The 27590-nt window shown below is 45.0% G+C and overlaps 1 protein-coding gene across 4 annotated transcripts in view; it reads left to right on the top strand.

Annotated features, from left to right (window-relative positions):
- The first annotated feature begins 20927 nt into the window (after positions 1-20927).
- The window catches only part of ELAVL4 (ELAV like RNA binding protein 4), a 129884-nt gene continuing 123221 nt past the window's right edge, over positions 20928-27590 (top strand). The window contains exon 1 of one of the 4 annotated variants that reach the window (XM_066597618.1): positions 20928-21184. In XM_066597618.1, the coding sequence (XP_066453715.1) occupies positions 21137-21184 (48 nt within the window). In that variant the 5' untranslated portion in view covers positions 20928-21136. Of the gene's footprint in view, positions 21185-21271; positions 21728-26765; positions 27167-27590 lie in introns of those variants that run through there. The other 3 variants (XM_066597619.1, XM_066597617.1, XM_066597621.1) reach the window with 3 other exon arrangements.

Below are 27590 nucleotides of genomic sequence, written 5' to 3'. Positions count from 1 at the left end.
TCAGCTGCCGGGGCTCAGCCGCTACTTCTGGCGCTGTCCCCAACTCTGTAGTTCTGAGCTATCATCAGCCGGGGATTTAAAATCCCCATCTGCTGGTAGCTCTGATTGAGATTGACTGAGCTCTTCAGCCAATCACAATCAGAGCTACCAGCAGGCGGAGATTTTAAATCCCCAGCTGCTGATAGCTCAGCAGCGCTACGGAGCCGGGGACAGCGGCAGAAGTTGCTTCATAAGCCCCTCCCTGAAAAGCCTGTTAAAATAGTGTAAAAAAAAAAATACTTACCTGCCGGGGCTCAGCGGCAACCTCTGCTGCTGTCCCCGGCTCTGTAGCTCCCAGCTACCAGCAGGCAGGGATTTTAAATCCTCGGCTGCTGATAGCTGAGAACTATAGAGCCGGGGACAGCGGCAGAAGTCGCCGCTGAGACCTGGCAGCCGTCAATGGCTTTTCAGGGAAGGGCTTCATGCCCACGGGGGTCACGGCAGTGGTGAAGAGGTAAGTTTTTTTTTGTTTGTTTTTTTACGCTAAAATGTTTCTTTTTCAGGGAAGGGCTTATATGTAAAGCCTTTCCGTGAAAAAAAATGCAGTGGTGTCGGCAAAGTATTGCTTTCAATGGAGGCATTGACAACAAGCACGCAGCTGTGTTCACGCGTGTTTTTGCTCGTACCTAAGTGCGCACGTATGTACACACCTAAGTACGCACAAAAACACGCTCGTGTGAACCCACCCTAACTGCACGATTTCGTGGTATCAATTGATATCACCGGGGACTAATTTAGCTGCTCAATCGGTTTAAAATCGGGCCCAGCAGTGCAAAAAAGTACAGTAAGAAGCACGGATACGTTTATGAGAAAACGTGAAAGGTCTCCATTCATAGCGCACTCACATCATGCTGTCGTGAACGTATATTCGCATACGCTCGTGTGCAGGAGCTCTTAGGCAGGTTTCACATGCCAGTAAATCTCGCGTGAGTTTTGTGCGTTGAGAGACTCACAAACAGCGCGCGAATATGAACTCCATTCTTTTGAATGGCATCATACACGAGTGATGATTTCCCTCACTTCAATGCGGCGAGATAAAAAAATCGTGGAATGTTGTATTTTTTTGCATTTCTCGGACCGCATTGCCCATTGATTGCGATGTGCTTGGGAGTGTGATACAAGGGTTTCCCATTTAAATCAATCAGAAGCACTTCTGATCTTCTAACACGCATGGAACTCACGCAAGAAGATCAGAATTCCACAGAAGGGATGTGAGGTGATTTTGCATGAAAATTGCATTGCATCCGCAGGTAAAACGCAGGTTAACAAGCGCAATATTGGGCTGAGTGTCTCGGCACGGTATCACACTTGCCCCTGTTTGGGTAGCCTTAAATAGGGAAAATTAGCTTCTGTCTCATTATTTTTTTTTTGCCTTCCTCTGCATCAACGTGGGGGGGGGGGGGGGGGTAATAGGCTAAATTGGATGGACAAATGTGTTTTTTTAGCCCAACATACTGTTACTGTGATACCAGAAGACGATAACTTTACTGCTTATTTTTTTCTGTTGTGCAAAAAGTACAGATATTGGTGCATCAGAGAGGATGCTGCAAGGCCCAGACATCACTACCTCTGATGACACCATGTTCATGGGGAAAAATGGCTTTACCCTGGACCGCCCTCCCATATGCATGGTACAAAAGAGTCAAGGAAATTTTTTGCATTCTTGGATATTAAAGGGGTTTTCTGGGATTAAACTATCCTCAGAATAGGTTATCAGTAGTTGATCGGCAGAGTTTCACTGATCAGTTGAGTGAAGAAGCTGCGTCACTTTGGTGAGTAGCATGTTGGACCTGTTTTGGCCTCCAGAACAGCAGCAATTTGCCATGGGTGTTGAAATTGATCTGCAGATATATCGGCCCATACGGACAGGAAGCTTCTTGTAGTTGCCACAAATTAAATGGCGGTGCTGACATGTTCTGAGCAGCTGGCAGGAAGGGGTCATTAATTCATGCTGCTTGCACCAAACTCTGACCTCCCATCAGCACGGTGATCTGGACTCATCTGACCAGGAGATGTTCTTCAGTTTGTTGGACCACTGGAGTCTCACCTTTCTGCATCTCCTCTCTCACACGGGCGTATGAGTATTTGCTGCGCAAAATACGTGGCGCATTTACTGTGCATTTATATACATATTTGCTGTGTAACCCTTGAAGCCCAGCGCCTTTTTTGGCCATAAGGACAGCATGAGTTTTCGGGGATTTTCATCTCCACTTTTCAAAAGCCCTTACTTTCTAATTTTTCCATCGACACGGCCGTATGAGAGCTTGTCTTTGCGTTGCAAACAGTAGTATATTTTTGGGTGCATATAATGTATTGCAAAACTTTTATACAATTGTTTTAGGTTTTTCCACTTTTGCACAATAAAATCCTTTTCTCAGAAATTATCTCTTTTACATTGTTACATTCAAAGTCCTACTCTTTGAAGGTTTGTTTTTGCGTGACGAACTGTAGTTTTAGTTTTTACTGGTACTATTTTGGGGTACATACGGCCTTTTTGATCACTTTTATTGCGTTTTTGGGGAGGTAGAATAAACAAAATAAGCATTTTGCCTCTGTTTTTTTAATTATTATTTTTATAAGTTTTTTTGCCGTGCAGGATAAGTAGTTTATTCTATGTATTGTTATGGATACAATGATACCAAATATGTGGTTTTTAAAAACATTTTTTATGCAAAGAAGGAAATGTGCACAAAAAATGTTTTGTTTTATTTTTTTAAATTTCTACATTTTTTGTTTTATGTCCCCGTGGCTGTAAGGCTCTGATATAGAAGCTCTAAACACTAGGATAATGCATTGCAGTACTTCTGTACTACAATTCATTATCACTCACAATAGCGATCACAAACCATGGCAAGCTAAGACACCAGTGTATGGCATCAGGTTGCCATGTCAACCCATCAGCCCTCCATGATTACATTACGAAATGCTGATGTCATAAAGGGAGCGCATCCTTTTACATGCAGCAATGTACATTGACCGGGGGAAGCGTAAGGGGTTAAGATCGGGGATCAGTGATCAGCCACATCCGGCTCCTGCTGTGGAAAGGCGTGGGCTCAGAAGTAAGTTTACGTCCTGTTGCATTGAATACCATGCGCCCAGAATGTAAACTTACATCCTGTAGCATTAAGGGGTTAAAGGTATTCTATTTTTTGGGTTTTTTTTTTCCTATGTATGTACTACATATATTTCGTCCGCAAAAAAATCGCAAGCAGACCCAAATAATATCAGAAGTATCCCTCTCAGGTCTCCTAGCAACCTGTGTAAGATACACAGCGAATGCACATGTAACACGTATTCACTGCATGTTTTATGCATCGATAGACTACCGGTAATACGCAACAAAATAGGACACTCGCGGAACATGTAGGCGTGAATACACCAATACAAATCAATGGGGTTTCAACGCTCATATAAGGTGTGTAAAAAATCTGCGCAAATACATCCCATTGATTCAAATGGGTTCGCTAATAGAGATGAGCGAGCACCAAAATGCTCGGGTGCTCGTTACTCGGGACGAAATTATCGCGATGCTCGAGGGTTCGTTTCGAGTAACGAACCCCATTGAAGTCAATGGGTGACCCGAGCATTTTTGTATATCGCCGATGCTCGCTAAGGTTTTCATTTGTGAAAATCTGGGCAATTCAAGAAAGTGATGGGAACGACGCAGCAACGGATAGGGCAGGCGAGGGGCTACATGTTGGGCTGCATCTCAAGTTCCCAGGTCCCACTATTAAGCCACAATAGCGGCAAGAGTGGGCCCCCCCCACCCCAACAACTTTTACTTCTGAAAAGCCCTCATTAGCAATGGATACCTTAGCTAAGCACCACACTACCTCCAACAAAGCACAATCACTGCCTGCATGACACTCCGCTGCCACTACTCCTGGGTTACATGCTGACCAACCCCCCCCCCCCCCCCCCCGCACGACCCAGTGTCCACAGCGCACACCAAAGTGTCCCTGCGCAGCCTTCAGCTGCCCTCATGCCACACCACCCTCATGTCTATTTATAAGTGCGTCTGCCATGAGGAGGAACCGCAGGCACACACTGCAGAGGGTTGGCACGGCTAGGCAGCGACCCTCTTTAAAAGGGGCGGGGCGATAGCCCACAATGCTGTACAGAAGCAATGAGAAATATAATCCTGTGCCACCGCCATCAGGAGCTGCACACGTGGGCATAGCAATGGGGAACCTATGTGCCACACACTATTCAACTATTCATTCTGTCAAAGTGTCTGCATGCCCCAGTCAGACCGCGTTTTTTTATAAATAGTCACAGGCAGGTACAACTCCGCAATGGGAATTCCGTGTGCACCCACAGCATGGGTGGCTCCCTGGAACCCACCGGCGGTACATAAATATATCCCATTGCATTGCCCATCACAGCTGAGGTAATGTCATGTTAAATGCAGGTGGGCTTCGGCCCACACTGCATGCCCCAGTCAGACTGGGTTACTTTAGAAGTGGACACATGCAGTTACAACTTCGTGTGGACCCACAGCATGGGTGGCTCCCTGGAACCCACCGGCGGTACATAAATATATCCCATTGCATTGCCCATCAGAGCTGAGGTAATGTCATGTTAAATGCAGGTGGGCTTCGGCCCACACTGCATGCCCCAGTCAGACTGGGGTTCTTTAGAAGTGGACACATGCAGTTACAACTCCGTGTGGACCCACAGCATGAGTGGGTGCCAGGAAGCCACCGGTGGTACATAAATATATCCCATTGCAGTGCCCATCACAGCTGAGGTAACGTCCGATTAAATGCAGGTGGGCTTCGGCCCACACTGCATGCCCCAGTCAGACTGGGGTTCTTTAGAAGTAGACACATGCAGTTACTACTCCCTGTGGACCCACAGCATGGGTGGCTCCCTGGAACCCACCGGCGGTACATAAATATATCCCATTGCAGTGCCCAGCACAGCTGATGTAACGTCAGCTTTAATGCAGGTGGGCAAAAAATTAATTGGATTACACTGTAGGCGAGGGCCCCAAAAAATTGGTGTACCAACAGTACTAATGTACGTCAGAAAAATTGCCCATGCCCAACCAAGAGGGCAGGTGAAACCCATTAATCGCTTTGGTTAATGTGGCTTAATTTGTAACTAGGCCTGGAGGCAGCCCAGTTAAAATAAAAATTGGTTCAGGTGCAAGTTTCAACGCTTTAATGAGCATTGAAACGTATAAAAATTGTTTACAAAAATTATATGACTGAGCCTTGTGGGCCTAAGAAAAATTGCCTGTTCGGCGTGATTACGTCAGGTTTCAGGAGGAGGAGCAGGAGGAGGAGGATGAATATTATACACAGATTGATGAAGCTAAAAGGTCCACGTTTTTGATGGTGATAGAGAACAATGCTTCCATCCGCGGGTGCAGCCTACGTATTGTTTAGGTATCGCTGCTGTCCGCTGGTGGAGAAGAGAAGTCTGGGGAAATCCAGGCTTTGTTCATCTTGATGAGTGTAAGCCTGTCGGCACTGTCGGTTGACAGGCGGGTACGCTTATCTGTGATGATTCCCCCAGCCGCACTAAACACCCTCTCTGACAAGACGCTAGCCGCAGGACAAGCAAGCGCCTTCAGGGCATACAGCGCGAGTTCAGGCCACGTGTCCAGCTTCAACACCCAGTAGTTGTACGGAGCAGAGGCGTCACGGAGGACGGTCGTGCGATCGGCTACGTACTCCCTCACCATCCTTTTACAGTGCTCCCGCCGACTCAGCCTTGACTGGGGAGCGGTGACACAGTCTTGCTGGGGAGCCATAAAGCTGTCCAGGCCCTTAAAGACTGTTGCACTGCCTGCGCTGTACATGCTGCTCGATCTCCGCACCTCCCCTGCTACCTGGCCCTCGGAACTGCGCCTTCGGCCACTAGCGCTGTCGGATGGGAATTTTACCATCAGTTTGTCCGCCAGGGTCCTGTGGTATAGCATCACTCTCGAACCCCTTTCCTCTTCGGGTATGAGAGTGGAAAGGTTCTCCTTATACCGTGGGTCGAGCAGTGTGTACACCCAGTAATCCGTAGTGGCCAGAATGCGTGTAACGCGAGGGTCACGAGAAAGGCATCCTAACATGAAGTCAGCCATGTGTGCCAGGGTACCTGTACGCAACACATGGCTGTCCGCACAAGGAAGATCACTTTCAGGATCCTCCTCATCCTCCTCCTCCTCAGGCCATACACGCTGAAAGGATGACAGGCAAGCAGCATGGGTACCATCAGCAGTGGGCCAAGATGTCTCTTCCCCCTCCTCCTCATCCTCCTCATGCTCCTCCTCCTCCTCCTCAACGCGCTGAGATATAGACAGGAGGGTGCTCTGACTTTCCAGCGACATACTGTCTTCCCCCGCCTCTGTTTCCGAGCGCGAAGTGTCTGCCTTTATGCTTTGCAGGGAACTTCTCAAGAGGCATAGCAGAGGAATGGTGACGCTAATGATTGCAGCATCCCCGCTCACCATCTGGGTAGACTCCTCAAAGTTTACAAGGACCTGGCAGATGTCTGCCAACCAGGCCCACTCTTCTGTAAAGAATTGAGGAGGCTGACTCCCACTGCGCCGCCCATGTTGGAGTTGGTATTCCACTATAGCTCTATGCTGCTCATAGAGCCTGGCCAACATGTGGAGCGTAGAGTTCCACCGTGTGGGCACGTCGCACAGCAGTCGGTGCACTGGCAGATTAAACCGATGTTGCAGGGTGCGCAGGGTGGCAGCGTCCGTGTGGGACTTGCGGAAATGTGCGCAGAGCCGGCGCACCTTTCCGAGCAGGTCTGACAAGCGTGGGTAGCTTTTCAGAAAGCGCTGAACCACCAAATTAAAGACGTGGGCCAGGCATGGCACGTGCGTGAGGCTGCCGAGCTGCAGAGCCGCCACCAGGTTACGGCCGTTGTCACACACGACCATGCCCGGTTGGAGGCTCAGCGGCGCAAGCCAGCGGTCGGTCTGCTCTGTCAGACCCTGCAGCAGTTTATGGGCCGTGTGCCTCTTCTCTCCTAAGCTGAGTAGTTTCAGCACGGCCTGCTGACGCTTGCCCACCGCTGTACTGCCACACCGCGCGACACCGACTGCTGGCGACGTGCTGCTGCTGACACATCTTGATTGTGAGACAGAGGTTGCGTAGGAGGAGGAGGAGGAGGGTTTATTTAGTGGAGGAAGCATACACCGCCGCAGATACCACCACCGAACTGGGGCTCGCAATTCTGGGGGTGGGTAGGACGTGAGCGGTCCCAGGCTCTGACTCTGTCCCAGCCTCCACTAAATTCACCCAATGTGCCGTCAGGGAGATATAGTGGCCCTGCCCGCCTGTGCTTGTCCACGTGTCCGTTGTTAAGTGGACCTTGGCAGCAACCGCGTTGGTGAGGGCACGTACAATGTTGCGGGAGACGTGGTCGTGCAGGGCTGGGACGGCACATCGGGAAAAGTAGTGGCGACTGGGAACTGAGTAGTGCGGGGCCGACGCCGCCATCATACCTTTGAAAGCCTCCGTTTCCACAACCCTATACGGCAGCATCTCCAGACTGATAAATTTGGCTATGTGCACGTTTAACGCTTGAGCGTGCGGGTGCGTGGCGGCGTACTTGCGCTTGCGTTCCAACACTTGCGCTAGCGACGGCTGGACGGTGCGCTGAGAGACATTGGTGGATGGGGCCGAGCACAGCGGAGGTGAGGGTGTGGGTGCAGGCCAGGAGACGGTAGTGCCTGTGTCCTGAGAGGGGGGTTGGATCTCAGTGGCAGGTTGGGGCACAGGGGGAGAGGCAGCGGTGCAAACCGGAGGCGGTGAACAGCCTTCGTCCCACCTTGTGGGGTGCTTGGCCATCATATGTCTGCGCATGCTGGTGGTGGTGAGGCTGGTGGTGGTGGCTCCCCGGCTGATCTTGGCGCGACAAAGGTTGCACACCACTGTTCGTCGGTCGTCTGCACTCTCAGTGAAAAACTGCCAGACCTTTGAGCACCTCGGCCTCTGCAGGGTGGCATGGCGCGAGGGGGCGCTTTGGGAAACAGTTGGTGGATTATTCGGTCTGGCCCTGCCTCTACCCCTGGCCACCGCACTGCCTCTTCCAACCTGCCCTGCTGCTGCACTTGCCTCCCCCTCTGAAGACCTGTCCTCAGTAGGCGTAGCAAACCAGGTGGGGTCAGTCACCTCATCGTCCTGCTGCTCTTCCTCCGAATCCTCTGTGCGCTCCTCCCTCGGACTTACTCCAATTACTACTACCTGAGTGATAGACAACTGTGTCTCATCGTCATCATCCTCCTCACCCACTGAAAGCTCTTGAGACAGTTGCCGGAAGTCCCCAGCCTCATTCCCCGGACCCCGGGAACTTTCCAAAGGTTGGGCATCGGTCACGACAAACTCCTCCGGTGGGAGAGGAACCATTGCTGGCCATTCTGGGCAGGGGCCCGGGAACAGTTCCTGGGAGTCTGCCTGCTCCTCAGAATGTGTCATTGTAATGGAGTGAGGAGGCTGGGAGGAAGGAGGAGCAGCAGCCAGAGGATTCAGAGTTGCAGCAGTGGACGGCGCAGAACTCTGGGTGGTCGATAGATTGCTGGATGCACTTTCTGCCAACCACGATAGGACCTGCTCACACTGCTCATTTTCTAATAAAGGTCTACCGCGTGGACCCATTAATTGTGAGATGAATGTGGGGACGCCAGAAACGTGCCTCTCTCCTAATCCCGCAGCAGTCGGCTGCGATACACCTGGATCAGGAGCTCGGCCTGTGCCCACACCCTGACTTGGGCCTCCGCGTCCTCGCCCGCGTCCACGTCCTCTAGGCCTACCCCTACCCCTCAGCATGCTGTATTACCAGTAGTGCAGAAACAGAACGCTGTAATTAAATGTGCCGCTTATTGGCCTGTGGTTGGAGGCTGACTTCCCTTACGGAACGCACAGCAGAGCCAGGAAACAATTTTGCGCACGCCTGTAGTGAGACGTAGGTGCGTATGACTGAGCTAGTGGAATTCACAGCGCAGAAGCAGTCAAGCGGCCAAAGGCCAGTAGTAGGCCTTAAGTATTTTGCTTCTATTTTTAAAAAATGCTGAGCTGATATAGCAGACAGATACTGTAGGCAGCGTATAATATTATGTATACTGTTTCCCTCTGGCGGGATGACGGCGATCATGTAACAGAGACAGCAGATCCAGGAAACAATTTTGCGCAAGCCTGCTGTAACGCTTAGCTGCGTATTAATTACGACTACTACCCCCAGCAGATAGATACTGTAGGCAGCGTATAATATTATGTATACTCTTTCCCTCTGCTGGGATGACAGCGCTGATGTAACAGAGACAGCAGATCTAGGAAACAATTTTGCGCAAGCCTGCTGTAACGCTTAGCTGCGTATTAATTACGACTACTACCCCCAGCAGATAGATACTGTAGGCAGCGTATAATATTATGTATACTGTTTCCCTCTGGCGGGATGACGGCGATCATGTAACAGAGACAGCAGATCCAGGAAACAATTTTGCGCAAGCCTGCTGTAACGCTTAGCTGCGTATTAATTAGGACTACTACCCCCAGCAGATAGATACTGTAGGCAGCGTATAATATTATGTATACTCTTTCCCTCTGGCGGGATGACGGCGATCAATTTTTTGGAAAAAGTCCACTGCCTATATAGCCTGAATATCTCTTTCCCTGCCTCACCAGTACTGGCCCTATACTCTGTACAATGACTGCAGACTGCGGACGCAATGCTCTGCACGGCCGATATACAAAAAAAAAAATTGTGCAACACTGCTAAAAGCAGCCTCAACAGTACTGCACACGGTCAGATGTGGCCCTAAGAAGGACCGTTGGGGTTCTTGAAGCCTAAAATAACTCCTAACGCTCTCCATATAGCAGCAGCACCAGCAGCAGCACTTTCCCTCAGCTATGTCAGAATGCATCTGTGGCGAGCCGCGGGAGGGGCCGATTTATATACTCGGGTGACACCTGATCTCGCCAGCCACTCACTGCAGGGGGGGTGGTATAGGGCTTGAACGTCGCAGGGGGAAGTTGTAATGCCTTCCCTGTCTTTCTATTGGCCAGAAAAGCGCGCTAACATCTCAGAGATGAAAGTGAAAGTAACTCGAACATCGCGTGGTGCTCGCCTCTAGTAACGAGCATCTCCAACACGCTAATACTCGAGCGAGTATCAAGCTCGGACGAGTACGTTCGCTCATCTCTATTCACTAACTGTTCCCTTGTGCATGAAAAATAGAACTTGCTCTATTTTGTGCGCATTTACACACCAAAGGGCCCCATAGAAGTATATGTGGGGTGCGCAAATGCGCATGCAATACATAAGGGGATGCACAAAATATTTATTTTGGTGTGTTTTAAGTAAAATGTCACAAAGTTAGCTAAGGTTAACTTCACACGGGTGAGTGTGATATGCGGTGCTTCGCACGATTTTCTCAACCATGTGGAAACAGCCTAAATGTTGAATTTTACAAAGTTCTTCATATCATAGATCATAGAATCCTAGAATGGTAGAGTTGGAAGGGACCTCCAGGGTCATCAGGTCCAAACCCCTGCTCAGTGCAGGATTCACTAAATCATCCCAGACAGATATTTGTCCAGCCTTTGTTTGAACACTTCTATTGAAGGAGAACTCACCACCTCCCATGGTAACCTGTTTCACTCTTTGATCACCCTCACTGTCAGAAAGTTTTTTCTAATATCTAATTTGCGTCTCCTCCCTTTCAGTTTCCTCCTATTGCTTCTAGATTATCTCTTTTGACCTCTGTTGCACTGGTATCTGTTCATATACCCTTTTTTTCACTCTATGGCAGGGGTGTCAAACTCATTTTTACCAAGGGCCACATCAGCCTTATGGTTGCCTTCAAATGGCCGATTGTAATTGTAAGACTGTATAGTAATAGCGAACCCCATAGTGGACAGAGTGGTAATAGGGTCCTCCATAGTGGCCGCAGTAGTTATAAGGTGCCCATAGTGACCCCATTGGTAATGGGATCACCCATAGTGGCCCTAGTGGTAGGTAACCCCTATAGTGACCCAATAATAATAGCGATCCCCATGATGGCCCCACTAGTCCTAGTGCTCCTATAGTGGTCCCAGTAGTAATAGTAACCCTCATAATGGCCTCAGAAGTCATAGTTGTCCCATAGTGGCCCCAGTAGTAATAGGGTCCCCCATGGTGGCCCCAGTAGTAATGGGTCCCCCATGTTGGCCCCAGTAGTAAAGGGGTCCCCAGTGGTGGCCCCAGTAGTAAAAAGTGACCCCCACACAATTATATATATATATATATATATATATTTATAATGTATATATAAATATATATACATACATAGACACGCAAATACAAACAGACACACACTAATATACATATATAAATACACGCACAGGCGCATGCGATTTTATATATATATATATATATATATATATATAATACACGTACAGGTGCACACTTTTTTTATATATATACACACACATATATATACACACACACATGCGCGCACGCACGCAAGGACACTTTTGCATTTTTATATACAAGGCAAAAAAATATGTTTATATACCAGGCAGAACCATCTATATACTTACCTGCATCCAATGTGGTCCCAATGGCAGGTATACTGGCTGCTATCCTCCTGCATACTTGGGCCCCTGATGTCTCCCCAGATCTGCTGCCATGAACAGAGGGAGTGCCGGTGAGAGGAGTTCAGCGCTGACAGGCTCTCTTCCTGCAGCTGCTTCTCTTCCTTTAGCATCACTCTCCTAGCACCAGAGATTATGTCTTCTGCAGGCTTCTTCCCTCCTCCGCGGCCGTTGTCAGTGTGCTATCGGCACTCCTCTATTTTTGTCTGCTCTACTAGACAAAACAAGCTGATAGACGATCTCATACTGACAGCCGCACAGAGGGTGAGGAAACTTGCTGCACAGCTGGCGGGCCACAGAAAATGAGGTGGCGGGCCGCATTCGGCCCGCGGGCCTTGTGTTTGACATGTGTGCTCTGTGGAATAGCGCCGTCCACTGCATTCTGCCAAAAACCGTATACCACACTGTATAAAAGCACCGAGTCGTGACCTACTCCTAGGGTGACATCAGACTATTTTTGCGGGGTGGTTTGCCATTGCCTTCCCAGTCATCTTTACCCCCAGCAAGCTTGGTACTCATTTTACTGACCTTGGAAGGATGGAAGGCTGAGTCAACTTTGAGCCAGCTACCTGAACCATGCCGGGATTGAACTTGCTTAGGACTGCATGCTGCTGCCTTAACACTCAGCACTACATGAGGCTCTTTACCACTCTGTATACTAGTTTTTAAACAAGGGAGCTTATGGAAAATGTATGGCACTGTACGGCTGTACGTTGACATCCCTGGAAGGCATCCGTTGGGGGCGTCCATCGGGAAGTCCTCCTGACATATAACTTTGACATACACTGCAAAAACAATGTGAATCTATTAAGCTTCTTAAGCTGTAAAGCTTTGCACTGGTAATACAGATATGAACGTAGTCCAGACCATCATCAGACACAACACATAGCCCTTGAGATGCACTTAGGGGTGTGATAAGCCCTTTGTCAGGCATTGTCACATCTCCAGGATGATGTACTTACTGTGCGATGGAAGGAGACCTTTGTATTGTGCTAAAGAACATACAAATTCACACTGCCTATGTGATAAAACATGTGCATTGGATGGAACATTTCTTATGTAACACTCTGGACGGCTCACTAGTTATTTCCTTCCTTTACCCTCTGGAACCAACAATCTCCTCTTGTCATGTAGCAAATCCAATACATTTACAAGGTTACGTTTTTTCCATGGGCGTTAGCGCAAATACGCTCACCACAGCCCAGTGTGCCTGCCCATGAATGAGGTTTGAAGGGCAATGTAATATGCATACAAAACATGTTTATGAGATCGAGCCTATTGAAGTCAATGGGTTCTATTCCTTGTGTCAAGTGCGTGCAGATTTTGCGTTCGCAAATACACGCGCAAATATGGTCATGTGAAGAAGGCCTTATAATGGCAAATTTAGTCACCCATGACAGAAGTATCTGGCATTTGTTTCTTCTTATATCCCCTTTCTATGAGCTTTTGGTCAATTCCTTATACATAGAACTATTATTTTGATCTTACTGGATCTCACGATATCGTTCAGTGTAAGGCGTTTCCGTTTTTGCGTGCATATCAGCATATTTTACTGTACCATTTGCGCTCCCAGAGCATGTTCATCTGTGCGCGGTAGGCAAACACGCCCCAATTTAAATGGCTACTTAGCCTAATGAGTTCTAGATATGTTCTTTTTCTCGCAGAATTGCGTAGTGTTTCACGCATTCCCCTGCATATTCTATGAGTATTTGCGCCCCCCCCCCCCCCCCATAGACTATTAACTGAGCAATCCTCATTCCTGTGTAAAAGCATAGGAGCAATGACTGGGATGACTGTCAGGCACAATGTAAAAGGGCCCTAATAATATATCTCCTCTGGAATGGAGAACCCAGCATAGGTTCTCACCACCAAGTACCAGAGGGTCCAACCAAGACCAGGCCCCTACAATGTAATGACCACATAGCAGCTGTGTGCTCTACCTCTATGGTATACAGTATATGGCTTGGGCATTTACTGTGCAGTTAGGGTTGAATGAATTCAAGATAAAGAACTTTGTTTAATGGCGTCTAGCCATCCTATCCTTCTACAGTTTCTTCGGAAGGCCAAATAGAACTTCTCTGAGGTCATTTATTTTTTTCTAAAGCTAGCAAATGCTGTAAAATAAAAAAAGAAGGTATACTCAACAGTTTGCTTGGTGCCACAACACCATTCTTCTCTGATAGGCTTTTTTTTTGCAGCTGTGATGTGTTTGTATACACATGTGACCACTGCAGCCTATCACTGACCTCTGCGGTCTTATGCTGTACACTGCTGAGGCAGTTGCCTATATGTCGCGGGTGCGATGAAGGATTCAGGATATGATGCAGCAGATGGAGTAACCAAAGTTTTCTGTATGTACTGATAAACATAGAAATAGAAGTGAACAATAATAGTATGGCAATAATGAATACACAATTAAACCTTTTTACTTAGACTCACCTGTCGCTTACTACGGTTAATTAGATCCCAAGGATGATATTTTGTGGACAGTAGGAAATAATCCCAAAAGAACAATATCAATAACTCTTGAGTATTATCAGCACCATTCCATACGATGTCCAGTTATGACCTAATGACACAGCTTCCCCCTAAGGGGTTAAAGGGGTTGTCCCGCGAAAGCAAGTGGGGGTATACACTTCTGTATGGCCATATTAATGCACTTTGTAATGTACATCGTGCATTAAATATGAGCCATACAGAAGATATTCACTTACCTGTTCCGTTGCTAGCGTCCTCGTCTCCATGGTGCCGTCTAATTTCAGCGTCTAATCGCCCGATTAGATGCGCTTACGCAGTCCGGTCTTCTCCCTGGTGAATGGGGCCGCTCGTGCCGGAGAGCTGGTCCTCGTAGCTCCGCCCCGTCACATGTGCCGATTCCAGCCAATCAGGAGGCTGGAATCGGCAATGGACCGCACAGAGCCCACGGTACACCATGGGAGAAGACCCGCGGTGCATCGTGGGTGAAGATCCCGGCGGCCATCTTAGTAAGGTAAGAAAGAAGTCGCCGCAGTGCGGGGATTCGGGTAAGTACTAAACTTTTTTTTTTTTTAACACATGCATCGGGTTTGTCTCGCGCCGAACGGGGGGCCTATTGAATAAAAAAAAAACCTGTTTCGGCGCGGGACAACCCCTTTAACACTCAATTACAGTCTCTTAGAAAAGCTGGTTCCCATATTCCTGCATAATTTCCCTTTAAAGAATACAATCCAAAAGCCAGGTTCGAGCATCAGAAACTTGTATGATTTTAGTGTTCTCAATATGAGCGCTATCTCCTATAGTAGGCCTGCTAACACACTGTCTTTAGCCCTTCCCTCCGTGTGCACTCCTATTGTCAGATTGAGGCTAGCCTCACTTACAATATGTCATGTGGGAGTACTCACTTTGACTGATCCAGGCTACTGCAGGGTCAGGAACGTTCATCTGCCACAAATCCTTGTTGCCATCAAGGTGTCCTGCTGGTTTGGAAACAAAGCACTGTCTTTTTTTTTTCTCTCTCTTGGCTCCAGACACCAGGAAGACTCCAGTCACTGTCCTTTCTCAGCAGCTTCTCCTCATAGGCAGTAGCTCCTCAGCTCTCTCAAGCTCAACTTCACCAGCACTTCCAGCTTAATTTGCTCAGCACTGTTACTCAGCAAAAAAAGGGTCCCTTTTATTACCAAGGTTGCAATCTCCAGAAAGATCCTACTGAGCATGCTCAGTTCAAATGTGCCAAAATTTGGTGCAAGTCACAGTCCATCTCCATGGCAACATTTTAACCCATTAGGTTAGTGCTTTACATATGTATATTGGCACATCGCTGCTGCAGTCATGTAAACAAAGCCCGATGGGAAGGATCACATCAGTGGCACTAGACTGACAGGGGATCGAACTTTTGTTAGTTTGCAACATTTGCTACCCTTAGAAATAAATTATCTTGGATAAACCCTTTAATGTCGTCTCTGAAACTACTATTAACAGTTACAGCACTTTCCTCTTATGCTGAAGGTGTAGAGCTGTATCCTAAAGCCATACTGTCTTTGGCTTCAACAATCGCAGACCCCAGGAAATGGACAACACACACTTAAAGGGGTTTTCCAGTGAAATACTATTCATGACGTATTCTCAGGTCAATCAATGGGAGCCATGCCTGCAGTTTCAAGCGCCGGCCCATTAATTCCAGTGAGAGCCGTGCCTGCGGTTCCAAGCTCTGGCCACTATACAGATGTTGCATCGGAGACTTCTGCTCCGACCTCTGTGTTATTGTGGTGCTGACAGCATGCGCCCGCTCAGCTGATTGGTCGGGGTCCCGAACGTTGGACCCCAGCAGATCAACTATTGATGACCTATCCTGATGATAGGTCATCAATAGTATTTCTCTGGAAAACCCCTTTAAGTAAGTATGAAAAACTTTGCTCCCTAATCTCTCGCCTCAGCTTGATAAAGGACTCTTGCCAGAAATGCTGCCTTCCTGCAACTTTCTGGAATTGTTTCAATAAATCCTTATGAATTTTGCATAGTTATGCAAGGGTGTGCTGTCCATTTTCTATGATCTCAAATTACTATTAGTAATGCAAAATTATTTTTCATACCCATGTTAGCTGCCATGGGAATGGTGCAGTAGGGCAACACAGTCGTTAACACTGTTACCTTGCAGCACTGTGGTGCTGTGTTCCAACCTGAGCGAGGGCAATGTCTGCATGGAGTTTGTATATTCTCCCAGTGCTTTTGCTGTTTACATTTTGCATTTATGTAAGTATTCACACCCTTTGGTGGGACACTTCAAATTTAGCTCTGGGGGCCTCCAATTTCCCTTGATCATCTTAGAGAAGTTTCACACCTTGATTGGAGTCACCTGTTGTAAATTCAGTTGATGGAGAATAATTTTAAAAGACACCCCTATCTATATAAGGTCTCACAGCTCTCAATGCATATCAGAGCCAAAACTAAGCCATGAGGAGGAAAGAACTGCCTGTAGAGCTCAGAGACAGGATTGTGTGAAGGCACAGATCTGGAGAAGGCTACAAAAAAATTCTGCTGCAATGAAAGTTCCCTGAGGGTCACTGTCTTATTGGAAGGTGAACCTTCTGCCGAGACTATGGTCCCATGTGGTCTGGAACAGGTTTTAACTAAGACTATCTCTGTACTTTGTTCCATTCAGTTTTCCATCAAGCCAGCTGCTGAAAAACAGCCCCGCTGCATGATGCAGCCACCACTAGGCTTCCCTGTAGGGATGGTGTTGGGAAGATGATGAGCGGTGCCTGTTTTCCTCCAGATATAACACTTAGAATTGGGGACAAAAAAGTTCAATCTTGGAGTCATCAGATCAAAGAATTTTGTTTCTCACAGTCTGAGTGTCCTTTAGGTGTTTTTTTGGCAAACTTCAGGTAATCTTTTTTGGTGTTTTTTTACTGAGGCTTCTGTCTGGCTACTCTGCCATAAAGCCCGGATTGGTGGAGGCTACAGTAATGGTTGACCTTCTTCCATCTGCACACAGGATTTTTGGAGTTCAGCCAGAATGAACATTGGGTTCTTGATCACCTCTCTTACCAAGGTCCATCTCTCTCTTGATTACTTAGTTTGGTGGTTCGACAGTTCTTGGAAGAGTTCTGGTTGTTCCAAATTTCTTCTATTTAAGAACTATGGAGGCCGCTGTGTTCTTCGGAACAGTAGGAATTTTTTTAGCCTTCTCCAAATCTGTGCCTGCACACAATCCTGTCTCTGAGCTCTACAGGCAGTGCTTTCATCCTCCTCATGGCTTGGCTTTTTGGGGGCCTTATTGGGGGCCTAATAGATAAGGTGACACTAAAAATATTGATATGTGTTTAAAATCTATCCTAAAGGGTTGAACATAGTATATATTCCAAAGAGAGGCACCCCAATAAGGAAAGTTAAAATACATAATGGGGGGGGGGGGGGGGGCATAGGTTATGGAAGTGTATCTGTAAATCTAGCTAAAGTACTAGGTATAACAACACTGGAACTATAACCATAGTAAATAACCAACCATGCTTCTTTTCAGATTTAGAAAATGAAGGCTGATACTGGATACTAAGAGCAGGAAGACCACTTTTTTTTACCTAGAGGGTATAGATGCTTTGGGTCTATTCTTTCTAATAGCTGAAATTACCAAATACAGCGCTCAGTGACTATGAGGGTAAATTTAGTTTGTTATTGTTTTGCCTTTCTATATAAGTTGACAATTAGTTAAATTCCAAAATAGAAGAATCAGTATATAATCAGGCATTTGCATAATAGGTAATTCTGTGCTTTGCTTTGCATAGGACCTGAGCACCTTGTTCTGCTCATCTCCTGGTCATCTATTGGTCATATCATATACATTAGATAGGTTGCTAATTAAGTCTTCTAATAAAACCCAAAGACCTTGGATGATCATTGCTCAATCTGGATGTTTGTTTTCAGTTGATCACAATCTTCTGTGTTCTCCAGCTCTTGTCTGCACTGACATAAAGATGAACTGCAGTGGTTAGAATTGGGTGGACACATCATATGTGCAATTGCATAAGGACGCAGTAGGTAAGGGGCATACTGTCTCCTAAAAAGTAGCTTTCCACTCTATATTAGATTGCATGTAAGTGTAAGAGGTTTAATACCCATGGCACATATACTGTATCAATGTACATTATGGCTGTATTTTATATAAGTTTTTGCTAGTACCTTCACAGAGGTGAAATGACTTTGTTGTGTTTTATGAGGGAGTTAGCTGCCTGTTGCTTGTCTGATGGGCTTGGTATAAAAGGTAGGTGCTGTTCCTGGGCTGGGTGATGACTCAGCTGTTATTGCAGAGAGCCTTGTGAGGAGTGAGCTGCCCCAGTACCCCTGTTCCTGAGAGAGAGTGCAACTCAGATCACTGAAGTGGTGTTATTGAGCTGTTGCAATGAGAGTGCCAGAGGAGAGATCTGCCGATCATCCAAGGAAATGTCATCTGCAATTACCGACCACCAGTGCTTAGTGATGATCAAGAGAGAGACCACCAGTGGAAACTGATAGACCGACAACCAGTATTCGGATATTCAAGCTTCAGTGTGGTGTAATCGTGAGTACCATCACCCAGGCGCCTCACCAGTGAAAGGGATTATTTTGACTTCATCATTGTACAGCCTCCCCAAAGGTGCTGTGCTAATAATTTGCTCAGGGCACAATGACTGCATATTTCATTTAGCGGATTTAGTCATTTGGCTGAAAACATGGCCAAGGATGCTGAAAAAAAAAATCAAATACTCACCTAGTAGGCGCCATCCCTGCAGGCTTCCAGGCACTTGTTGTGCCTGCAGAACATCTCTTGCTGGCAATGGAGTTTCAAGACCATGCCTCCAGCAAGAGATTGTTCTGATTGGCTGATCCGCGAGACATTAATGCATTGAATGGCTGTGATTGGTGCATTCAGCGCTGGTTGTGATTAGCCAATCAAAGCAACCTCTTGCTGGAGGCTGGGTCTTCAAACCCTGTCACTAGCAAAAGATCCTCTGACAACTGCCCAGAGCCCCGGAAAGCAGCACCAGGGACCCAGACAGCGCCAGCATCGGTGAGTATAACTTTTTTTTAATAGTGCAGCTAGCGCTACGTTTAGCGCTGCCCAAAACATGGCACCAAGTCATTTTTAGGTCATCAATAGAAATAGGCAGGAAGACTTTTAGAAGTATGTACCTTTTAAAAATTTGGCACATATTACTCCAGTGCACTTTAAATTAAGACAGGCATAGAAAACTTGTTTAATGTACTTAAGTAATTGTGACCTTTAAAGGGGTTGACCGTGACTTTGGGCATTTTTTTTCTGCTGATGCCCTATCCTCAGGACAGATCATCAATAGCTGATTGGCAAGGGTTCGCAATTCAAGATCTCCACCAATCAGCTGATTCCTGGTGCCCCTGTCAATGTGATCAGTGCTGGAAGCAGATAGCGTTGGCAACATTACAGTGGCCATGTCTGGTACTGCAGGTACAGCTCTCATTGAATTCAATGAAAGCTGTACCTGCTATACCAACCCAGGCCACTGCACTACAAACAGAGCAGTCTTCTTCTGGCACTGTCTGTGTTGACAGCAGGAATCAGCTGATTGGCAGGGATTCTGAGCGGCAGAACCCCATTAATCATCTATTGTTGACCATTCTCTATGAGAGGTCATCAACAGAAAAAATGCCCAAATTTCAATACAACCCTTTAAAATAACCATATGTTCTATATATCGGACTAATTACAATCTGTAGTAGTATACAAAGAAGAAAGGAGGCCTTATAAGAAATATCAAAGTTGGCCCCTTATCATAGCATTGGAAGCACCGGTCCAGCAGGGCCGGGTGTTTGCTACCCCTACCACCTTCACCACAAGCCAACTTCCCGTCCTCCTACTTGCTAACAATTCGGCTTCTCTGAAAAGGAAGATCCCACACAAGTAAAGTAGATGTGACTAAGCAGAACTGGGCCTCTTCTCTCATAGTGTGTCACCATGATATGCACTCCCTTGGCGGCATGTATGACTATAGACATGACTACATATACCGTATAGCTTGAACATTAAAACCCAACTTTATCTCCAAAGTGTATTGAACAAGGACACTAAAGGGTTCATATAGGCTCCTACGCATTTACCTCGCTCGCCTTTCCTCTCAGCTTTTACCGAATATATTTTTCAAAGTAACATCCCATTAAAAGTGAAGAGTAACATCCTCGCTCTCTCATGCCCTTCACAATACCATCTCCGTATCTGATCAAGTACCCCGAGCTAATAGAATGGCCGCAGCTGACATCGCCGCCTTCATACCAGCAACATCCATGTTTTTCTATTAGACGAACTCTCGTACAATACCTGCATGGATGGAATATCAGCCTGAGCCATACATACGGAGTAGCAGTAATGTATTCAGCGTGCTATAGCAGATGCGGAGACCAATCTATCCTATTTGTATCCCTATCATTTACGTCCTATTTCCTGCCATCCGTTTAATTGTAAAGCTCAGCGGATTGCAGTTGCAATGCAACAAATTTCAAAGCATGCATTTGTTCACTCAATGGATTTAACCTCCAGAATCTACTGAGAAGACTGCAAGCAGTTTCTTCTTCGGTGATGCGAAGGGGGGGATTGCAGTGGGCAGTGACAAATAATTTAGTATACAAGGGGTGATTGGAGGGACAGCAGGCATGGGTGCATGCTGCTAATATACCTGTTTTAGCACATCCAACCAAGAAGCTCCAGGTCCCTTTTTCTACCCAAGGTTATTTGCATGTTTGCTCTCGAACCACCTAGTGGATATGCTTTGAATTGATACTTTGAAAGAATACTTTTAACACCAGCCATGTTTGTAGCAGTGTAACCTTGCAAGAGAACAGTCCATGCTGCTTTATCCATCTGTACTCTGTGTGCTTGATCAGGGGGAAAATCCAGCAAGCTGAATAGAAGCTCTGATGTGCGAACTCTAGGGAATCTTCCTATTGACTCTCTTGGAAAGAACAATTCGGACAGACCCTTTGCAGACGGAGCATAGCAAAGGCTCCTTTTTCTTATCTCTGGCAAGATGTTTGAAATCACCAGGACCCTTAATGCTGCTTTATTAAATAATGAGGTAACAATTTGACACTTTCTTATGCGAGTCTAACATTTTTCGTGTGACTTTAAACTGCTGTAATGAAGAATGATTCCCAATTTTTTTTCCTAAATGAAGATAAATTAACCTGATTTTGACATTTAAAAAAAAAAAAAAGAGGGTTTGTTGTTTTGTGGTTTTTGCGAAAAATCAAGATTTTTTTTTCCTCTTCCCTCCCGTGATCTTGAAACCTCTTTGCAGCCAAGGGGGCTTCCAGTGTATTGCGTTCCTAGTCCTTTTGACAGCATAGAGGTTAATGAGTGCGTCAGTCGCCTGCTGTTGCCTATGGTAGTACGAAGTATGACTTGCAAGCTGCCCAGAGTAGGTGTTTATTAATGCTGAATTGGCTTGTGGTGTAGCCCATCTGGACTATAAGAGACGCTGCAGATTTCTTGTGATGTTAAGATGTCCATACCGTTTGGAAAGGATGTTTGCTGGAGACAGGCTGAGAGATACACTATGAATCCGTCCCTTTTACATGCATCTGCTGCCGCTAATGACTTACAAGGCTGCTCATTTAGGGTAAGGCAATCTAATCACCTTTTGATTTGATTTCGGAGGAATCGTCTGTGCACGAGTTCCTTGACTATATTTTTTTTCCTTCCTTCTGTTTGTGCCTTGCAGTGTTTTCCTCAGCATAGCTGATCTTAGCAAGTGTAGAATCCTAACAGCTTCTTATATTCTTGTGTATATGTTACCAAGTTTCTATATGATGAGTGGTATCCTCAATGTCGAAGCACAATTCTGTATATAGAGGCTTGCAAGTTTTTGGATACAGCAATGTCATTAGCATCTACCCATTACAGAACGATACCTCAACCAAACAAACCAGGTGAGGTGTATACATAGCAGAGGGGTTACTATAATAGGTGCACTTACTGTGATCGTCTCGATCCAAGCTCCCATCGATACTCCCTACCGTACATCGTAGCTTATAATATCATTAATTCCGTATCATGGGAAAAGACGTAACATCTAACTTTGACTTAAGACCCATGGACAACTAGAATATTTAAACTTGGCTAATGCTAATTAATGGGCTATTAGTATCACCAGGCCATTCTTGAAAGTAAATCGACAATTCCTGGACAAACGTTGTCCCTGAAATCAGTAAAGCGAGTAAAAAATAGTGTATTGCGTTTCGTCACATTGCCCTAATCCCTACTTGCAAGCTGAATATATACAAAGTCTTCCTATAATGCTGTCATGATGTTTTATGATAAGGCATTTGATAGGCTCATTGCATTATGTGTCTATTTGTGTACACTTTGTATCGCTATGTGTGTTGCACTTTTGAACCATCAAATAATAGAGCTTAATGAATGGTGACTGTTTCCTTTATGACCAAGGGCACCTGCCTTGCTAGTTTTAGTACGTGTTGTCTTTTTCACTGCCTTACTAAACCTTTAGGGTTAACTGACAACTTTGAGACTGGACAGATAGCGCCCCCTTACACAGGATCAAGGGACTTTAATTCTTGCTTTAAGCAATTGGAGCCACGCAGGGGGTTCCATAACCGAAAGCAATAGGTGGCCCATGATTATAATAATCTACCTGTAGTCTGTGTGTGTTTATATGGTCATAGGTACGGATGAAGCAGACTTTAACTTGACATTTAACGTGTTATGTTAACTTAACTACATTTCCTACATTTCATGACCAGTTATGGTGATTATAATACATTTTGTGTCCTACTGTGTTTTAAAATCACTATCACTTCTAGATTCTATGTGTAGTAGCAAAGTAAAGAGGTGCAGAAAGTGATACTGTAATGATTGCAGACACCTATAGATTACCTATATCCCTCAATCGGTGCGTGTTTTGGCATCTGGTAATAGTAGGAGATCACATGAGTGTCATAAAGAATGGCAATGCTTCGATGGTTATTTTGTAATGTTTATGTGCAATTGTGAACTGCGCCATTAGAACTGTGGCGTCATTTGCTATTATTATGGGTCGCTGCAAAATTCTCACTCGACCACTGTAACCAATCAGAATTTAGCTTTTATTATTCTACTGCAGTATAGACTATAAAAGCAAGTGTCTGATTGGTTTTGGGGACTTTATTGCAAGTTATACTAGAAAGATTGATAGATATTAGATAGATATGAGATAGATAGATAGATATGAGATTGATAGATAGATAGATAGATAGATAGATAGATAGATAGATAGATAGATAGATAGATAGATAGATAGATAATACAATGTGGCCTGGGATTTTACTAGTGTTGTCTGGAGCTGTATACTACTGTATATTACTGTATACTGCCATATGGCACTGCATTGGCAAACGTTGCAGGGTCTATTTCTCTCTTGGCCTGTTGATTATGCTTTTTAGCATTCAATCCAATGCAAGGTTCAGAAGGTAAGAAAAAGTTGTGGTTGTTTTGTAGCCCGTAAACTTCCCCTGAAGTCAATGCTGGTGCGTCTTCTATCTTCTCGAATAAAGTAAACTTTAGTACAATATCATCAATTGCCCTAAGAGAGTCCATGGCAGTTGAGTAATAAATACGTGAACCCAATCTCTGCTTTCCGTACCGGAATATAAGTGATCACGGTATCCTCTAGTCATTGCATTGTGCTAAATGTATCCTTCAATCACATCTGACTCACTAATTTAGTGGAAACATTTTGTGCTCTCAGCATTTCTGCACAGTAATGACTTTTCTCGGTGTTTACATTAATCAATAAGGACAAAAATCCCTTAAAATGCTTCCTGCACATTATGAAACGTCTTCTATCTCGCTGCCTCCAGGGAAAAAAATACAAATGTATCAGGAAAGTAAAAAGTGGAAGCAATTGTATAATGTTATAATACTCTCTCTCTTCCTTCTAAGCAATTTGCTATTGATCTTCAGATCAGTAATAGGAAAGAAATGTCCCAAGATGCTTCCCGTAAATATGATGCAACTAATGGACTCAAAAGTGGAGGATTATGATACAGCCCTGTTGCCTGGTCTGGGTCGCAGTAGATTGAACCACTCTGTGTAATGCATGGCTTCATAATATGATCTCATTGGATATGATATATAACTTTGGGGTAGCATGACTATTAACACATCACAAGATCATTTTAATTTATAGATCGCTATAAAGCAATAAGGACACTTACAACTCATAGGCAGCTTATCGCACTGCTCGACGATGCATGTTTTTGCAATAGACCACGCCTCCTGTGTGTTTACCATGTAGGCAAACTAGGCACATGCCTAGGGCGGCAAAGTTCATTTGTTACAAAAGACTATTGATTCCACCTAGGATAATATATACTGTAGATATAGATGATACTGTATACGATAGATGATAAAGGGGAATTTGGGGGGTAAAGAGATGTAATTATATAGAACTAGTATACAGTACAGTGCCTGAGATTCCTCCCACTATTACATGTCATATAAGTCTTACTTTCGTCATAAAGTCGAAATCATGAACTTCGTAGTTGGCCATCCTATGGATCCAGCACCAACATGGTGGATTTGGCCACAACACAGATCACACGGTCAAAGATCTCAAAGATCATCACAAACTAAAGGGAGTCAATGTGGTTGCGTTTCAGGTCTCAAGTTGCCATGACCAACAGTCACAGCAACTTTTGAACTGCTATAGAACCTCATTGACTTCCACTGCTTTGCAGTGTCGCAGGGCTACACTACGATCTTTGGCTGGAAAATCTAGATCACGACCAAAGTCAACATTCAGCCCTAGCTTTATGGGTTGTGAATGATTAAGGACAATCACCTTAGTATATAGGTTCTTTGGACATGTTGGAGGTGTAATGCCTGGTGTGCCTGGTAATTGAACTACATGTTACATGAATGCAGGTACAGATGTAGCAATCATTAACATGACCTGTGCATCATGATAACTTTATTTACAGCATTGTAGTATTTTGTAGTTGAGTTTGTATTAGAATGGGTTAAATGACAAGTTAAAGTTTGCTACATCTGGAGTTTGGAGCAAGCCATATATCTTGCAGACTTTTTTCATCATACTTGCAGACGAATGTAAAAAAAACATGCAGCGTATACAATGACAACTATCCAAATGGCCACCTCTTTGGAAGGCCATCAATGAGCCCAACCCGATTTCCTGTGACAGATTTTCAATTCTACCAAATATTATGCATATTGTCTTCTTTGAGAAGACCATTCCCCAAGAAGACCACTTTTGAATGCAATTTCGGGTGGTCATCTCAAAGAGGTTTCACTTGCAATTGGCTCAAAGCCAATTGCAAGAAATCAATTGTAATAAATCAAATGATCTTCATTAAATAGTTCTAATTCTCAGATTACGGTTGTTTACGAAAAAGTGGCTTGCCCCACATTTATTGTATTGGCGACCATGATTGAGTCTTCTTCACCAGCGAACGTACACCCTGTCTGGTCATCTTATATGATGATATGATCCACCTTCCAACTAAATAGAATACTGTCAGGGTCATTTCCTGCTGCTGCTCAGCACAGATGTGGCGGCTGTCTAGCGCTGGTGGATTCCTCATTGCGCTTTACCAAAAATACACACCCCTCAGATGCTTCCATTTCACCAAGAGCTGGTACTTATACACAAATGAAAGCATGGTGGACACTCGCACCCTCTTGGACTTCAGGAATTTACAATTTAATAGCAGAACATTCAGGGTAAAACATTAACGGAACGGACGAGAAGGTCAGAGGGACAACTTATGTCAATGCCGAGAACAGTTTTAAAGAATTGCCGCCTCCTTCTAAGGTTGCTGATACAGAACATTTTGCTAGGCAAAGCCATCAATCATCTTTTAAAAGTCAACTTGTCCTATACAGATGTAGCAAGCATTAACATGACCGGCGCATCGTCTCAATTCACTGCATTGTAGTACATTCTGGCGAAGTTATCATATCATAAATGTCAAGTTAACGTTTGCTACATCCGTAAAGGCAACTGACTTGCTCGTCCTTAGACTAACTAGTAATCTAAAAAAAAAATCCTATTAATTCTTACTTTTGCCCATGTGACTTCCTTAATATATCCAAATTACAGATCTTTTTGCAGCCTCTATAACCAATTCTATGTGAGCGGCTCCTCCCTCCTATTTACTATTATTGTTCCGATTATGTTTTTTTTTTCTTCTATTCGACTCAGAGTGTAATGTCTAAAATCAATAATTTGGATGAGTTCAGCTTGCACGCTTGGAAATGACCCGTGAACTAATACTTTTGAGCCAAAGTGCCCAGCTGGTCAAACTGACAAAATACAAAGCACATTTCAGTGACCGTCGGCGAGCTATTAACCCCCAGGCTCCAGCAGCAAGCCAGCTATTCAAAAGCACACACAGTAAAGCATCTCGCAGTAGACAAAGAGTTAAGCTCCCTAGCTGTTAGAAGACAATTTCAATAGCACCTTGCATAGCCCCGCCTTCCCCGGCTCCCCCAGCCAATCAGGTGCAGCCTTTGTCTGACAGATAGTCCCATAAATGCATGCAAGCAGCAAGGCAATTTTCTAGCTAGGCTCTATCCAATTTTCATATCTACACCCTACTTTCGAGAGGCATCAACACAGTCTCTGTCTCTCTCTGTTTTTTTCTTTTCTTTTTTTTTTCCTTATTTTTTGTTTCCGTTTTTCTTTCTTTTTTTTCCCTCTTCACTTATCGCAAAAGACGAGATAGAGTTTACATTTATTTATATATTTAGTTTTTTCTTTTGTTTTCTTTTTTTTTTTCAAAAAAGCTGGACATTTTTTTTTTTTAAATATTATTGCTGGTCGGTTCGTGGATTTGGAAAAAAAAACAAAAACTCAGAGACAATTCCCTCCCCCCACCCCCTCCCAAAAAAAACCCCCACAAACTATTTTTTTTTTATTTTTATTTTTTTATTTTTTCTTCTTCCAAAAACATATAATAAAGCATTCTTGAAAATAACTGTTGCAAAGGAGAAAAGTCGGAGCGCAGAGCGAGAAAATATTAACACTTTAAGAATGGTGATGGTAGGTATGGCATTCCTTTTTTTGTGTGTGTGTGTCTATGTGTATGTGTTTTGAGTTCCGCTCGATGTGTCGATATGTTGTGTCTGCATCCCCCCTGTTCTAGTAGCCTTGAATGTGGCTGTTGCTGCTTTTTTTTTAGTGATAGTAGCGGTGGGGCTGATTTATTTATTTATTTATGTCGTTCCTCAAGTGATTTGTCACGTGCTAATAGGCTTGTATTAGAATGCATATTACTGTCAAGGTCATTCCAGTATTGCATGCTTGTGGAAGACACAAAAAAAAACACCCTACATACTGTGTATAGCGTTTCGATCATCCGTCTCCATTTAACCTGCGATATTGTGTGTGAGGCTTCTTTTCTGCCATTGTGTTTCTTCTTGCACAAAGACTCTTGAAACCTCATGAAAAAAAAAAAAACCCTTTA

The sequence above is a fragment of the Eleutherodactylus coqui genome, chromosome 3 (assembly GCF_035609145.1).
Source record: "Eleutherodactylus coqui strain aEleCoq1 chromosome 3, aEleCoq1.hap1, whole genome shotgun sequence".
NCBI lineage: Eukaryota > Metazoa > Chordata > Amphibia > Anura > Eleutherodactylidae > Eleutherodactylus > Eleutherodactylus coqui.
This window is presented reverse-complemented; position numbering and strand designations above follow the sequence as displayed.